Here is a 17298-nt window from a genome sequence, read left to right as displayed (position 1 = left end):
TATCAATTCTGTATGACTGGAAGGTTTTATGTCAAGAATGAGATGTTATAAAAGATGTGCCTAGCAGTACTCAAAATACTTCCCCTAATATTACAGATTTAATGAAGAAATTATTGAGTGGTCAGGTCTGCACTAAGTTCATGCTTCACTTCATCTTTAATATTTACAGTTAACAAAACTCATTTCCCATTCTTTTTTATGCAAATCTGAGAATTTCCATGCCCTGATCTTTTTCTGTACACAAAGATTACAATTTTTCCAATTTTGCTAACTTATAAATTCATAAAAATAATTATGGAATACTGTGAGTTGCTTTGATGGACAACAACAACAAAAAACAGAACAAAATGCTCACTGGATTTTAAATTACGAACATTAACAGCAACTCAAAACCAGCTTCAACATTCTGTCATGTCATTTTATTTTTTTTTTAACCTATATAATACTCTTTTAATATTAAAAACTTTTCAGATCTCATTTTCAATTCCACACACTAATTAGTTACTTTAAAAAAAGTAGGACTTCTGCTTTTTTTTCTCTTTAAGACTTCTGCTAACCTAAGTAGAGGTCACCAACTCAGTCGTTCAGTTTAGAAAGCCTACTACGTGCTCTATTACTGTTTAGATAATTATGTCATATACTGCTGCCAGGTAATGATCTAACTGAAAAATACTGGATGCTTGATTACAGCCCAGTAAAAAAATAGAATTCCTGCAGCTGTGAGAGAATGTCAGCCCCCATTTTCTTTTTTTCTTTTTCTTTTTTTCCAAAAGGAAGATAATTTCATAGTATTTCCTGCATGGTATATGAAACAAACTCATTGATTTCCTGTTAGGCAGTCAGGTTGTTTTCAAGCCTAGACTATCTCTCCACAGTGGACTGGATGAAAGTCACAAGATGACTCAACTATTCTTGTCATTATTCTGTTTGCAACATTTTTGGATATTTAATGCTATGAATTATTTTAATGTTACACATTATAGAGATTTTTCTGTACAAATATGCACAACTACCCAAAAGTTCTGGATAAAAGGCACAGAAGTAGCATTCATCAGTACCCACTGATGTTCTCAGACAAATGATGTTCATTACCTATTTTTTCATTCCTGACATACTGTGAAGCAAAATAAAAGCTGCATTTATGCCTTATCATTTATTAATATCAGTGCATATTCTACAGAATCATTAATCTATGGCTCTTTCAAACAATAAACTATAATCAAGCATTTTTTGATTAATGTTTGTGTACATTAACTGCTTGGATCTTTCATTGGTTTATAGGGTCAAGAGTAGCAGCCCAGTGACAGAAACAAAGCAACATCTGATTTAGAAACATGCAAAAAGGTTAAAAAATATAATCAAGAAATACTCCTTCAATTGATAAACTAGTATACACGCTTAATTATTGTAAAATTATGATGAATTCAAAATAATTATGATTTCAATCACCGTGTTTTTTTAGAACTGACATCCAAATCTCATATATTTATGTGGAGTACAGTGGTATTATCTCAAATATTATGAAAGCCTGTGCAAACTGACTATTTATAGATTACTAAATCACTGATGATATATCATCATTATGCAAGACTTTTCTTCCCTCATTGCTACTAATTGCAGATTCTTGGCATCCTGAAAGGAGATACCTGCTGTTACTAAATAAGGTTTACTGTTCTCCAATTGACATGAAACGTAATGTCAAAAAATTAACTACCTTCAATATATCAAGAGAAGCATAAAGAACAGTGCTTAGAAAACACTACACAAAGATGTCAAAAGCTTATTTAAAGATTTCTTCTGTTTTAATATTAATGGATATCTTAATATAAGATTTGAAAGCACATTTCTCAGCCTTCAGTTCTTTAATTTTCATCAGATTGAGTGGCCTTCAGATAAAATGACTTACATTATGTAGCAAGTTAGAAACAAAGGATACTTTTAATTATCATCTACATGTTCATGTGTGTCTAACAAATTTAAATATATCAGATGCCAAAAATTACATTCCTACTCATAATCACTCTGCATACAGCATACTCTTTAAAACTCATGAATGCAAAATAATTGCAAAATATTTATCTGCATGTTGCAGTAGCAACAGATTTACAGAACAATCTAACTGCTACTGAAAAAATAGTATCTGTGTGAGATCCGTATCTTGTGGGGTAATCTGGTTTAATTTTGCTCCATCTCCAGAACTGAATTCCCATTAGCACTGAATCGTGGTGGGTGACATCCTGGAATGCATCTTTTCAGCTATACTTCATCAAAAAGGAATTCAGTATGTCCACTCCAACACAAATTTCTGGATACAAACCACAGTGCCCTAAGTGGAGATCAAGAGATTTCCTTCAAATACGCAGTCTTGATCATAATGAAAACTCTAACATAGATGTATTCAAAGACTGTAAAACTGTGTATTACTCTGAGGCCTATTGTTGTTTAAAATGCAGATACTTGAATAAGATAGTGGCTCTGATTCAAAAAACGGAGAGAAAATACTTCTGTAAAACCAAAATCCTGCACATATCCCCTCACATTTCTAGCATGCAAGTGTTTTTACAAAACCAGTTCTGTAAATAATTTTTTAAAAAATCATAAATCCTAATCTCCTTTTAGACAAAAGCTTTTGCAATACAAGCAATGTTAAAAACTTGATGAGCTAAGCTTTGCTGGCTCTCTTCCCACACGGAGAAGACCATTCCTGACAAGGCTCATCACATTACCCTTTCATGTGCCGGCATGTTACGAATTAATGTCTTAACTTGGGTTAAATAAATCCAGTGATAACACACTCGTCTCTTGAACTAACTTTCTGATGACTGATTTACCCTATTCTCTTTATTATCTGTGACTATTAATGGGTCATTAAACATGTAACTACTGGCTCTGGACTGTGAAACTGTCTTACTTACAGCAAACATTTACATTTGCAAATATTAATTTCCATTTGTGACGTGGAAATCTACCTGCTAAGTAATAACATTTCCTTCAATTCAAGAACTCACTCTAAAATCAGAATCTTTTAGAGCTTAAAGACAATTTCATATGATACTCAATTTGTAGGGAACATACAGGAGCAAAATAACTGGAGATTCCTCTCACAGACTCCCCATACATGGAACAACTGACTACAGAAGAGTTATGTGCATGAATGATTTGATGCACTGAGCCTGAAACTGGAAAGAAGAAAGGCTAACAATGGATTCATGTAAGTGAATGTGTAAAGTTTAAGAAGCTTTTTATTTCATGTATCATTTCTATATTCAAATAGTTGAATGAATCTTTAAAATTGCTTCAGTAATATGATTTCAGATTACAGGTCTATTTTCAAATCATAAAAGAAGGGAAACCAACAAACTGCACGTCATCCTTTTATGAAATTTGCTGTAAAACCCATCTCACCATTTATTATATTTGTATATAATTAGGTTATAGTCAAGCATAAATACTGGCAGCGAGGGTAGGCAAAGGTTGTTTCTTTACAACACCCAGACTAGCATTAACATGAATAAGATGTTTTATCAGATACTCATGCATTTTAAAGCTTTATCACTAGATGAAGCAGAAACCCAATGCTTCTTAAAAGAAGTGGCCCGTGAAATCAGATTTGCAATGCAAAAATTTATGGTCCCCCTTTGTAGTGAAAGCCTGTGTGACATGTTATCTCACTTAAGTAACCAGTGCCAGATATGTAACATTCGTTATCAAGTTACTGTCTCCCAGAAATGCATTTTTGGCTCTCTCAGATGGTCTAAAGACCTATTTTAGACTATGATGGTGGCAGCTAATTTTTCTAGTAAGAAATATAAGATAAATGTAAACCTCTATATAAGTGTTGTATATTCTAACGCACACATTCAGGGGAAGTGAGGGGGAGAGGCTTCTATAGCTAAACATGATCTCAAAAAATTCTTCCATATGTGGAAAAAACTGCGAAGTTAACATATAAATAAAGATATATATAAATATACACACCGAGCAGTATGTATACATTTATATCACATTCATTAAACCTCAAAACATAAAATAAATTCATTTCTATAAGCAAAGAAGAGGTATAACTTTTCAATATACAAAATCCATCTCCTGGAGGTACGTGGAGAGCAAAACCTGTGTTCTACTTTTACTTTTAATACAGCTTCAGCTTATCTGGCCTTGTAGTCATCTGGCTGCACTATAATTACAGTTAAGATGTAAGAATAACAAAAGCATTAATAAATATTACATATTGATATTGATTTTAATTAAATAACATGAGAAACTTTAAGAACAATATTTGTAACCATAAGATGGTGGTACACCAAAGTCAAGAACTAGAGAAACCCCAGAAAAGAAATTCCAGCACAGAAACTGTCAAATTTCAAGCCTCTTTGTTTTGTTCCACAACAGGTACTATGCAATCTACAACAAAAAAATTAGGTTTGCAAGCATTCTCCTTATCCTCAAAATCTGGGCTACAAGTTTCCATGAAGGACCACTTTGGTTAGACCAGATAAAAGTAGCTAGATAGATGTCAGAGGCAGGAGAAATTCTATCTACTGAAATGAGCAAATGAAAAGAAATTCTGGAAAATTCTAAGCAGAAATTACATCCTCATTAGAAGAGAAGCATTTGTCATTTAGTAGCATGTTTATAACAAGCAGTATAGCTTATATAGCTAGAATATTATAATAAGACTTATTTATAATAAGCAATATAGCTTTGATAACTGCATACAATTTAACAGGAAAATTGAGTAATAGTGACCATGATATAAACAGGATTTCATTTCATTCAGTTCAACAAATCTGAATGATCTGTGACATGATCACAAGTTCTTTGTTCCAGAGGGACAGTATGCATAGCAAAGATAAAAAATTAGAGGAAATACTTAAAAATATGAAGGAATTTATGTGGCTACTTTGCATTGCACTCCTTAGATCTGAAAACAGTAATTAAATCAGCACAATGCTAGTTACTTACAATGGATATGACTAGGTTTGTCTATACTGAATGTACCAACAAGCAAATCTTGCCCTGCCCAAACTCCTAAATTAAATAAATCCATGTGACTCCAATGAGCTTAGTGCAGGCTCAGCACTGTGCTAATGCAATTGCGTGCTTTCTTCCAGACTGAGGTACCAGCAGAACAAGTTCACATACATTTAGTGAAAAGACAAGAACAAGCTCACACCTGCCCAAATACAACATGTAAACATACAGGATAAAGAAACACACAGAATATTAAACAAAATCTGGGGTCAGAGATGGAGTCAATAATTCCAACTTAGTGAATTAAACGCCTATACCACATGAGGTTTTATGCAAAAAAAATATCTCTGATGCTTTGAAGTTTTTACCTTATGTTTTTCTACCTTACTGAACTACTGATTTACTGATTTAGTAGTTTAGTGGGTAGGGATGGTGACAGGAGGATGGTTGGATTAGATGATCTTGTAGGTCCTTTCCAACCTAATGTATCTATGAATCTATTTCAAAGTGATCCAGATCAAACAAAATCCCATTTGAACAGTTTGGTGTTTTCCATGTCTTCTTTCAGCAGCTCAAAGAATATTTAGCAGTTCCAGCTGATATGCTGTTGCCAAGATATGTCACCACTTCACAAATCAATACAACTTTTCAAGAGCCCATGCTCTTCTTCAAGAAGTTACTTTTGGTGGCATAGTACTATTTTACACCATAACACTGTTAAGTTTCATGCATTACTGCATTAATTTGATTTTTCCTCAAATTAATGCAACTGATATCATACTTAAAAGAAAACCTATCTGGTTTTAATACTAAGATGTCAGATTGACAGTTCTTTAGAAGTTGACTTTCTTATTGGAGAATGGCATTAACAGAAACTGCATGGATACACTCTGATTCATCACTGTCCCAGAGAGGACTTTCTTTTTGATAAAAGAACAGTTCAGAACCCTGAGATATCTTTTGTGCCTCTTTGCAAGACTTCAGAGTAATGAATATCATGATGGCGAACCGGTGATAACCTACTTCTAAATACTGCCACCTTGTAGAAGGACCATGAAAAATGTTTTAGATAGGAACACAATCTCAAAAAGATTAAAAGATGTAAAAGAACATGGTATATGCTTACACCATCATGTGATATTCCACCCTCAGTTAAACCTTTTGAGAGCAGTGCCAACTTTCTGTAAAGAAGCCAACTCCTACAGCCGTATGGTAAACCCTATGATATTCATGTTTTCTCAAAATCCATTTCATTTTTATGAGAATATCATATCTCATCATAAAACAAAATAAAAATATACTTGTAGATTTGGTGACCATGGAGGGAAGCATACAACTTTGATTCAGCTATAGCTAGGGAATTCAGGAAACATTTTGCAATTTATGCACCTTAAAATCTCCAGTTCTGTGAGCATTACGAAGATCTGATAGTTCTGTATGGAACTCTAAATAATACAATACAGTAAAAAATAAAATCCACTACTGCAAAATGTAAGCTAAAGAAATGACTTGAGTTCACTAATACATATTGACTTTACTGCTCCCTAAAAGTTTATTTCAGGAAGGATTTTGCTATAGAACTCCTATTTGTTTACTTTATAATTAAACATTAGCTAGGTTAATCCACTGCTCACCGAATCTGGAACTTAAGGGATGGCATACCTCAGAAGAAAACCTCATCCAACCAGTGTACAAATATAAGATGAAGTAAAGCAGCTATCATGTGCAACAGATGATTGCCTAACCTGTTCTTAAAAATCTGCAAGGAAGGAGATACTGTTACATCTGTAGTAAAGAATGTTCGTGGGTTTTTTTTTACTTACATACTTGTTAGCTAAAAAAAATCTGTTTTTGTTTGTTTGTATTTTTTGTTTTGTTTTGTATACTTGTTTGTTTTTAATAAATAACCTAGTTATTCTTGGTATAAATTACCACTCTTACTTTTTCTCCAGTGGGCACAGGAATACAATTGATCATCGTCCTCTTTACAACAACATTTTATATATTAGAAGACTTATGACTTGCTCTTAGTACTTTCTAGACTAAACAAATCCAGTTCTTTAAGCCTTCCTCATAGGTCATGTTTTCTAAAACTCCAATCATTCTTATTGCTCTCCTTTTGTCCGTTTCCAATTTGTCTATCTTTCCTAAAGCATGGTGTTCAAAACTGTATACAGCTTTTCAGATGAAGTCTCACCAGTGCTCAAAAGAACAGAATAATTACTTCCTGCTTCTTCTCCAGCATTTGAACCCAGAATTAGATCTAACTTCATTGCAATGGTATTCCATCATTGCTGTACACTGTTTGAAATACATTTGCTTTTTTTTCCCAGTATATTGCTTCAGTACATGTGAAGTCTCCCTTCTAAATGAATTTGTCTTCACTGAATTTCAAATTACTTATTTCAGACTTTCTAGCTTACTGAGACTAGAGCAGTTTACTGTAGGTTCTTGCACTTTGGTTCATTTCCAACAATATTACGTACTTTCAATTTCATCCCTGAAATAATTTATGAAAAAGTATTTCACAGAATTGGTTATAGGGCAAACTTCTTAGCTACATGCTGTAAATGTTCCTCTAACAATGAATAACTGAAACGAGTGAAACACTATTTCTATCAGTTGCATGGACATCCCATGGTGATTTAATAATTAATTCAATTAAAATGATAACATTTATTGTTGTAACTATTGCATTTATTGCAAATATGTGATGAAACAATGGCAAATGCCTAACAAATTCAAAGTACATATGTCACAGCTAACATTTTCTTTGTAAGCCACAAAGCCAGTTAACCCTTTGAAAGGAAATTAGATTTGTTTGACTTCATTTGTCCTTGACAAATGCAAACTACACTTAGAAAGGTTGTGAAATTAAGGGCCATTTAGATTGGCATCCTGTTTAAGACTGTGGCCCAAAATTGTCACCTAAGAAAAAGCACAAGAATAAAGTAAGTGCATAATGACAGATTCATAGATTGATAGAAACACTAGGTTGGAAAGGACCTACAAGAACATCTAGCCCAACCATCCTGCTATCATCATCCCTACACACTAAGCCACTAAATCATATCCCAACTATCATATCATAGCACCAAGAATGTCACTTGAGGTAGCAATCACCAATCGGGTGATGAGCAAAGCAAATATAAAGGATGCACTGAGATAGATAAATAACAGGGTAATTTCATTACTTTAATACTTTTAATGACATTGTGTTAAATCTATTAACTATCCTACTAAAGGTAATAAATATAATAATACTAAAGTGTTAATTTCAATACTACAAATATGAAATTAAAGCAGATACATTATTTTTGCTGAATCTGGTCTTTAAGCTTTTCAGAAAGAAGAACACCAATATTTACTGTTTTAAAAATATCAGAACAATGAAATTTTTGGTCAGTGTTTGCTTTACTTGGATGTCTAAAGCAAAAACTGCTGAGCATGCACACTTGACACTTAGCAAATTTCTTTCTATCCTATCAAAGGAAGCGCACCATTACCTGAAAAATCTCACTGAACTATTACAAAAGGCAGTGCTACAATGCGAATAAACCATGGAACATCATGACCTTCTATTTCCAAATAAATCTTGTGTAAGTATTATCATTTTAAAACTATAAATTTGTTTTAATAATTCTGTGTAAAATAATAATCCCTTAACATTCAAATTACTTACCTTAAAAAATACTATCAATAAATGAAATGAGCTATGTATTTCCAAAATAAAAGTTTTGATTTACATATTTTGTGTTTATTTGTAAACAAATATGGATAATTCACAAAATCAAACAAGTGTTGGGCTTAGGGATATTATTTTTTCTACTGAGTAGAAAATTTTCAAAGCTAGCATGTTTGATCAACAAATTTTAGAAGACCATCCTATCTTGAAACACAGGACTCAAAGAAGACTTTTAGTCTAATACTGAATCACAAGCATTTTTTTTAATAAAACATCCAGAAACTTTGTTTGTCATGCCTAGTGAAAAATGTGTTACTTCAAGTTGTACTTGTCATTTTATAGCTTTATAACTTTACATAAAGAAAAAATATTTTCATGAACAGCTATAAGTTTTAAAGTACTAATGATTTCTCCATTTACTTTAAAATAATTCACAAAAACTAAAAAAAAAGCATATATATGAAATCAAATTAACCAGGCAAATTTTCAGTGCTTTTCTACTTAAAAAGCTAAATTATGAAATACTGAAAAAATATCTGTGAAATGTTTTTTAAAAGATAGAGAAATATAAGATCCCAGACATAACATTGAGATTCTTTCCGTGTTGGAAACAATTGTCAAACCTGTTAGTTTCTGTTCAAAGAACACATCACTTATATTGCTCATTATATTTGCAGAATATTTGTTTCACCTTGAAACATCAAAACTGTAAAAGTCTAGAAGTGAAGCTGAGAAAAGAAGAAACTGACCTGATCTGGAGAGGGTCTGTGGTTGGAGTGTTGTGGTCTCCCAGGAGATCGGTGATGGTGATGGTGGTGATGGTGGTGGTAGTGGTGATGGTCATCATCATAGTTATCTGCCATCAGTTTCATTCTGTTTTGTGTCTGTTTAAGAGGGACAGTGAAAAAAATTAATTACATGCTGGAATTTATTAATCTAATACTGTTTTGGCAAGATCATAGTTCACTCTTACTTTTGGTAGCTGCAAGTACCTAACAATAAAAGTCAGGACTGCTGGCTCAGAAAAAAATGGAAACAAATAGGAAAAGATAACGAAGCATATGAGTACATATATCTCAGAAGAAAAGAAAAAGAAAGAGAGAAAGAGAGAAAGAGAAAAAGAAAGAGAAAGAGAAAAAGAAAGAGAGAAAGAAAAGAGAGAAAGAGAGAAAGAGAGAAAGAGAGAAAGAGAGAAAGAGAGAAAGAGAGAAAGAGAGAAAGACAGAGAGAGAAAGAGAGAAAGAGAGAAAGAGAGAAAGAGAAAGAGAGAAAGAGAGAAAGAGAGAAAGAGAGAAAATGAAAGAAAGAAAGAAAAGACTGCTCTATGTTTAATATTCTAGAAGAGCTTCCTTTTTTTTTTTTACAGTCTATTGCTATGTTTCCATAATTAACTCCCAAAATCTTACTAACAGGAATAGTAAGCATGCGTCAAGTCTTTACAGTTATCTATCGAAGCAAATCAACAGCAATCATGAAAAGCTATGCTAAAAATGACTTTTGGCTTTATTTATGTATTTCTTAATTGTAACCAAGGATCAACGCATTAAATAGTAAGTTAAAAGAATCTAAAGTCTAGTTGATAAAGACACAAATGTTTAGAGGAAATTGTGATTATGAGACTTCACACATCACAGAATGAAAGTCTTAGATAAAGATCTTGAAAACAACATCTATACTTCAGTTACTCCTTTCTACAGATAATAAAATCTCATGTCACTGTGAGGTAACAAGATACACCCTCACTCTTTATCATTATTACAATTATTCCATACCATAACATACATACACTAGAATAATATAAAGATTTAAAAGGAAAAATACCTAAGTCAGACATTATAACAAGGCAGAGGAACATCAACATTTGGATATGTGTATGCTTTAACTACTGTTAATTTCTTTCCAAGCATCACCATAGAACCAAAGAGTATCTTCCTGGTGTGTTACAGTACAGATTTCATCCACAAGTCAAGAGGTAGATTCCTTTGAACAGGAATTGCACAGACACTGTAGGGTATCATTTCACTCTTTCAAACATAACGTTATGCACAGCTGGAATAATTCCATTTTTTCCAAACTGAATAAGAAGATAGAAGCATATACTCGTATGAATTTTAGACATGAATTTCTACTGAGTTTGCCACAAGGCCAACTCAACCTGAATCATTACTGTTAATCTGTTTGTCTTAATATTCAAAGAGGAAGTCCTTTTGAGCAATAGTGGAAAAGACGGAGGATTGATAGACAAATAATAACCACCTACTGTAAACACTGTAATATTCTGCCACTCTGGAGAAGCTCCTAAAATTTTCAGTTTACTTTCTTATCAATGAACAGCCTTAAATTTCCTACCTTTCAACTGTATCCCATAAAAGAATGCAAAAGTTAAACAAGATGATATATGCAATCCTAAAAGTGTCCCTCATAATGAGGTGTTGGGGATTAGATGTGTCATGGGATAAGAACAGTAAATGAATGATGTCATCTTTCTAATTTGGTGCTGAAATATAAATAAACCACTTCTAATGTTTCCTCATTTTGGATGCCAGATTGCAGTAAAATGTGCACGAATGTTAATGCTGCAGTAGGCTTCCTTTGGTTGCTCTGCTCTGGAAGCAAAATATATAAGAAATACAAAATAAAAATAAAAAATTTCAAAAAAAATTGATATTGCTTTCAACTCACACAATCATTAACTATGCATACATTTACTATATTTTTTACTGTTATTCATTTCTTAAAATGATACCAAATATATATATTTTACTTAATAGCTTCTTTCTATTTTTTTTAGTGATTCACAGTGGTAACTGGTATGATTTTCAGGTTTCTTTTTACTTTGGCTGCTGTCAAAGAGTACTTCAATGGTGAACTGCATTTCCCAGATATGCTTAGGTATCACTTAAATAGTACAAAATATGGTATGATTTCAAACTCTTCAAAGAAGTATTTTTAAGGATAAGTAGGAGAACTTCTTGAGGAACAAAACTAAAGGCATCCAGAAAATTAAAGGTCACAATAAAATCCCTTTCATCTCCTTCTGAGTAAAACTGTACTATTACTTCCATCTGATTCCCTTGCTAGTTCTTTTAATGGTTAGTAGGCAATGAAATGTCAGATATATTTTTATTTGAGGAAGAAATTAATTAACCACACTTAAACTCATTCAGAACCCCAGGGCTTCACGTTCCTACATATACACACAAACATACACATTAACACACAGAAAGGGGGTTTTATTCACCGTATGTTTTAGGACATTGGCTCATCAGACAGACAGTAACTGCTCCTGATCACAGTCCTATATCAACATATTAGATCACCACTTTAGTACTGAATGAAGAGGAAAAGTACCACCTGCCAACTTGGTAATGCTGTGATTTCCCATACCATCTTCAGCATACTTGAAAATTTCAAGCTCAAAAACACATAAGATTTTTTATATTACTTTTGAAACAGATTCCTAAATATGAATAGTCAGGGTGGTTTATAAACTCAGTCTAGGAACTTGCAGTCATAAAAACTGTACATACATTTGGACTGTGCCAAATCTAATCTGCATCATCTATTATTCTATATAAACTACACCACAACATGTATTGTGCAATTTCCATATGGATCGTTGCAAATTATGTAACATTCTGTGAACTAAGAATTCACTCTTACATTCTCATACAAATCCATTGATACAGAGCATGATACAGATGATACTACAGCTTCCTGAAACCTCTTTGTCAATTGCTGTATCGAACAGAATTTTGGAAAATATTTATTCACAAAATTTTGGTTATCTTTCAATAGTTTCATTATTTGTTTTCATTTACGATAACCATTGACCCTTCCTTCTTTAGTAAATGTGATTTGTCTGAGAATATCAAATATGGCCAAATCAACATAAGTTCATGCCTACCAATTTCCTGCAGTAATATTTCTAGAGATGAGCATGAATCAAGATGTTAGCATCTTTCTAAGAACTATGAAATCCAAAATGAATGTCGAGTCAGAACATCACTGCACATCACATCATCTTTCATGCTCACTGTAAATGTATATACTAATATAATATATTATATAATAATTATAATATATAATAATATATATAATTATGATATAATATTATGTATATATTATAATAATATTGTATATGGATATAATATATATTTATATGAAATTTATATACTAATTTATGTACATATGAAGTATTTTCTTACCAGGAAATATAGCAAAGACTTTAGATCCACAACTGCTTAGGAAATTCCACAATTTTAACTCATTCTCACAAATTAAAACCACTTTCTCTAGTGGTTGAAAGAAGGATGAGGTGTATAACAGGTTGGACTTTCTGAAATTTAGAAGCACTGTGACACACAGACTTGTGTAGAAATACTGAACAGGTGACCCATTTGACTTCAGAACAAAATTGGTTCTCAGCAGTCTCAAGTGTATTCTTGAGACTGAGGTCTCCAAACCTCTCCCTTGTTTCATTTCCTTTTACACTGCAATGGAAGTGCCCTGATCATAGGCTTTTTTTGAAAATGCCTGGTGAACATCAGGCCCACATCCAAGAAGAAACTAGTTTTAATTGGGATTGATAAAAGGAATGAAAATAAAAGTAAACCTGTAAAATGCAACAATATAAACTGCATCTCCTACGGATAACATTCACCCTTATTAGCTTTAGCGTGAAACATTTCTTCAGGGTTTTTTGTTTTGTTTTTTTACTTTAAATTTATTACAGTGTTCAATAAATGTTGTATATTGTAGGGGGATGAAAAAAGGAATGATAGAGGAATTAGAAGTGGCTTAAATGTAGGTGCACAGGTATATTAACCCTTGGGGCTCAAAACAGTAGTCTTTGATCATTTAGTATCACTATTTGCTAAGCTGTCAAGGTCATGAATGGTATGTGTAACTGAATTTCTAAACCACTTCCCAAGAAATTTATGATCAGGTTCTGTACAAAAACTGACAGATATTTCTCGTCCTTCTAAACTTCTGTAGAGTTTAAGTAAAGATCTGCAGAAGTTAAAAGAAACTCTTTGACTGACTGGCAACAGACTCAATAGCTTAGCAATCTGTAACTGTAAAACTACAATATTAAAACTGTCTTTTAAAAAAATATTTTAGCAAGGTGGCAATAGGCAACTATGCTTTGATCTGTCATCTGGATCAAGTTAACAATGAAACTATCACAAATGAGGCTGAAGTGAGGAAAAACAGTAATATTTGTTGCTCTGGGATATAGTTGTAAGGCCATTCAATAGCTTTCACTTTTCTTTGAATTTTTTACTCAATCTCCCTTCAATAAATGGAATTTGAAACATTTCTAGAATATTCACTTTCAATACAGTAGGATTTATCCTTACATAATACAAGGAGGAGATGCATATAATGCCTATAAACTATACTAGGAAGATCCTACAGTGTAATTATTAAAACATAGAATTTAAAATCAAGAGAATCAAGTTTTAGCATTGATTCTGCAAGGGGCTTTGACATCCTCAACATTCTGAAACCTCTGGTTCTTGCAATCTCACTATTTGAAAATTATACTTCCACAAAGCTCCTTGACATCTTCATTTTCAGACGTTTCATTCTATTTCTGCTGATAAACAATTTCTTTTTAACTTTTTCCCCTTAATGCGACAATTTCAGAAAACAATAAAATACTTCTATTAATTTTGAAATCCAAAATGTAAGGATCTAAAAAAAACAATATGTTTAAGACTACATATTTCACCAAGTTTATCCAGAAGTCACATAATCCCAGTGGAATTATCTTGGATTACAGGAAATCATGACCAAATGCAATTGTTCTTTCAATTTTAATCCATTGCTTCAGGACTGAAATCTTTTAGCTGAGGGTTAACAAAATGCTTGCTAAATAAGCTGTTTACATAATTACTGTCTGTACAAAATTAGTTTTTATGACAGATCAATTTTTTTGCTTATTCTTCATTAAAATAATAAAAAAAATCCAAATGTGGAGTACAGAGGAAGACAGTCTTGAAGCTATAGAGGGCTTTTCAGAAATGATTGCTGAGTTTCTAAGCAATCATCATTATGACTTCTGAAAATGAAGTTACATTGTCTATGTTGAAGAACAACAAAACAATCAGGGATAATGATTAAAGTTAAAATTCAGTGCCATTAAAAGCCTGAATTTCTACAACCTGATAGTCAACTATTTCTATTTGAGTCTGATTTCACTCTTCAGCAAGTTTCCACTTAAGCCATGTCTTTTGTCTCTTCAAGCATTTTTCCAAGATCAAAAATAGCAATTTCCAGGGTATGTGATTTCACAGTAAGTTAAACTGCAAATTTTCACCCTATGTTTCTTACAGAGGACTTGTGTTTTCCACAAGTTAAAAGATCTGTTAATTGGCTATTGCTTTGAGAGACATTTTGCCAATGCTAGAGCCACAGGTAAGAAGTGGACTTCTATTTGTATGACTATTCCAGGGCTTGTTGCTACTTTACGCTAATTTCAGACCACTTTTAACAGTACAACACAAGCAACATGATGTTAACTATATACAAAATAAGTTATATTTCGTTAACTGTCTTCAGTTGTTGCAAACATCTGATCATTTTCAAGACTGTTTTTGTTTTTTTGTTTTGCTTATGCAGAGAGTTCTTATACAGTAAGAAAATATCAACAGAAAAAAAAATGTAAGTTACAAAGAATATGTTTGCAAGCACACAACAGCAACAAACAGATAATGAGAACATTACAGTGTGGTAACTCAGAATTCCAGATGCTAGAAAACTACCGTAATCATAGCCGTATGGGTATTAGAATGCATCACTATGGGGTAGAGCTATGCTTTACTGAGAGTTTTAATTAGGCATTTTTTTTATAGTATCTTTGTAATATAACCTTTTCTTACATTCTTAGTTTTAACTATATTTAACTTTTATTATTTATTTTGGTGCTTTGTTTCCCTCCTTTTATTTTTTTTGCCTGTTAAAATTCCAAATGGGCTAATAAGTATGTTTTTCTTTTCCTGGTATAGTGTGTGACTTGTCATGGAAAGTGAGAAAGACAGGATGCATGAAGGTAAAAAGTATGCATTATAGTTTACTGGAGAAAAATTTGGCCACTTCTTACGTAAATATTTTTTCTTTTTCTTTTATTTTTTTTAATTTCCTTCTATCTACATCTAGTTGTATATTAAATGTAATTCATGTGATGTTTGATGTGTAAATCTTACAATTCTCATCATTTGTGAAGTATATGTAGCCAGAATACATGCTCCTCAGGCTTTGTCTGCACTCCCTAGTTTCACAGTACAAAAAAAATTCCAAGCTTTCATAAAACACAACACAGCAAATGAGCAAATGCTGGCAACTTGGATGCTCTTACTCTTACTTGTGCAACAACACTACAAGAGAAATTAAAAAATATATATTTTATCTGAAATTAAGCAAAAAAACATAAATCCCTGGAACAGTAGAAACAGTAAATATATGTGTGTGTGTGTATATATATATATATATATATATATATATATATATATATATATATATATAAAATTGACACCAAGGAAGGTTGTATGATCATCAATTTTAATCATTTTTTTCTGATGGTATCACAATATGATGTAAACTAATGTGATACAGAAAGGATGATAGAGAAAGTATTAGATTAATGAAGCCTGAGTGGCATAAAATAAAGAAATGGATGATCATGAAAAGACAAGAAGCAAAAAATCCCATCTATGTATCTGCCTGGAAGTAACTAAGATGCAAACAATCTATGTGATTACAATGAAGAAAAATAATAGATGTAAAGCATTTTTCAATATATACCTTGACAAAGACTTGGGTCTGATAATTTAGTGTTTACTGTGAGCATAAAAGCTCCCCATATATTTCAAATCTATTATTAATTAGAGTACTATTTAAACAATATTAACAACCATTAGACCCTATGCTTTGCAAGATTACAGGATTTAAGTGACTTATCCTGAAAGAAGTCAGAGCTCATAGTAAGCCTCCCTCTTCATGAGCTGAAGGCTAATAGCCTTCTCACAAACACCAGCTGGGATATGAGATGTTTAGCAGAATGAGAAGAGGCAGCAGTTTCAAGTGCCAAGCAGACATTTATTTGGAGTACTAAGACTAAATTTCTACTCTCTTTGCACTTGTCATTGAAGTTATGTTGATTTGAACACGGTCCCTCAGCCTTCTCTGTTGTGGTCCCTGCATTTAGAGTTAGTGTATTTGAAGTCTTTTTAAGTTCTGTGAATTAAAAATATGGCTTGAAGCACAGGAAATATCTTGTAATAATACAGCATACAAAGTAATGTATAGGCTAAAGTCATGCAAAAAGCATTTGTCTGAGTTCTACCACTAAACCTGGTAATTACACAGAAGTATGTAAGAACACAGACACAAAGAAGTGGGTCAAAAAGCATAATTAAAGCTCTGAAGCAGCAGCTGCCTGAGGACATCTCAGGCCAGGTCCCACTAAAAGCAGAGAAACAGCATAAGACGGTAGAGGTCTCTCCAGGCTTGTTTGTTTTGTTTTCACTTTGGGTTTTTGTTCATCTGTTTGTGTGTTAAAACAGGAAATATCTCACCGTAAAGATACTTGCCCATAATTTTCAAATGCCAGACATGAATCAGAAACTTTAGTA

General features: G+C 32.6%; 1 protein-coding gene across 1 annotated transcript in view; it reads right to left on the bottom strand.

Moving 5' to 3' along the window:
• Positions 1 to 17298, bottom strand: part of ERC2 (ELKS/RAB6-interacting/CAST family member 2) — a 413335-nt gene that overhangs the window by 109863 nt on the left and 286174 nt on the right. Inside the window, exon 17 of the mRNA XM_065749769.1 lies at positions 9409 to 9543. Within this exon, the coding sequence (XP_065605841.1) occupies positions 9409 to 9543 (135 nt within the window). The remainder of the gene's footprint in view (positions 1 to 9408; positions 9544 to 17298) is intronic.

The sequence above is a fragment of the Cyrtonyx montezumae genome, unplaced genomic scaffold (genome assembly GCF_038088225.1).
Source record: "Cyrtonyx montezumae isolate F1298 unplaced genomic scaffold, pur_monq_1.0 scaffold_6, whole genome shotgun sequence".
Taxonomy (NCBI): Eukaryota; Metazoa; Chordata; class Aves; order Galliformes; family Odontophoridae; genus Cyrtonyx; species Cyrtonyx montezumae.
Note: the sequence above shows the minus strand (reverse complement) of the source record. Positions and strands in the feature narration are given on the sequence as shown.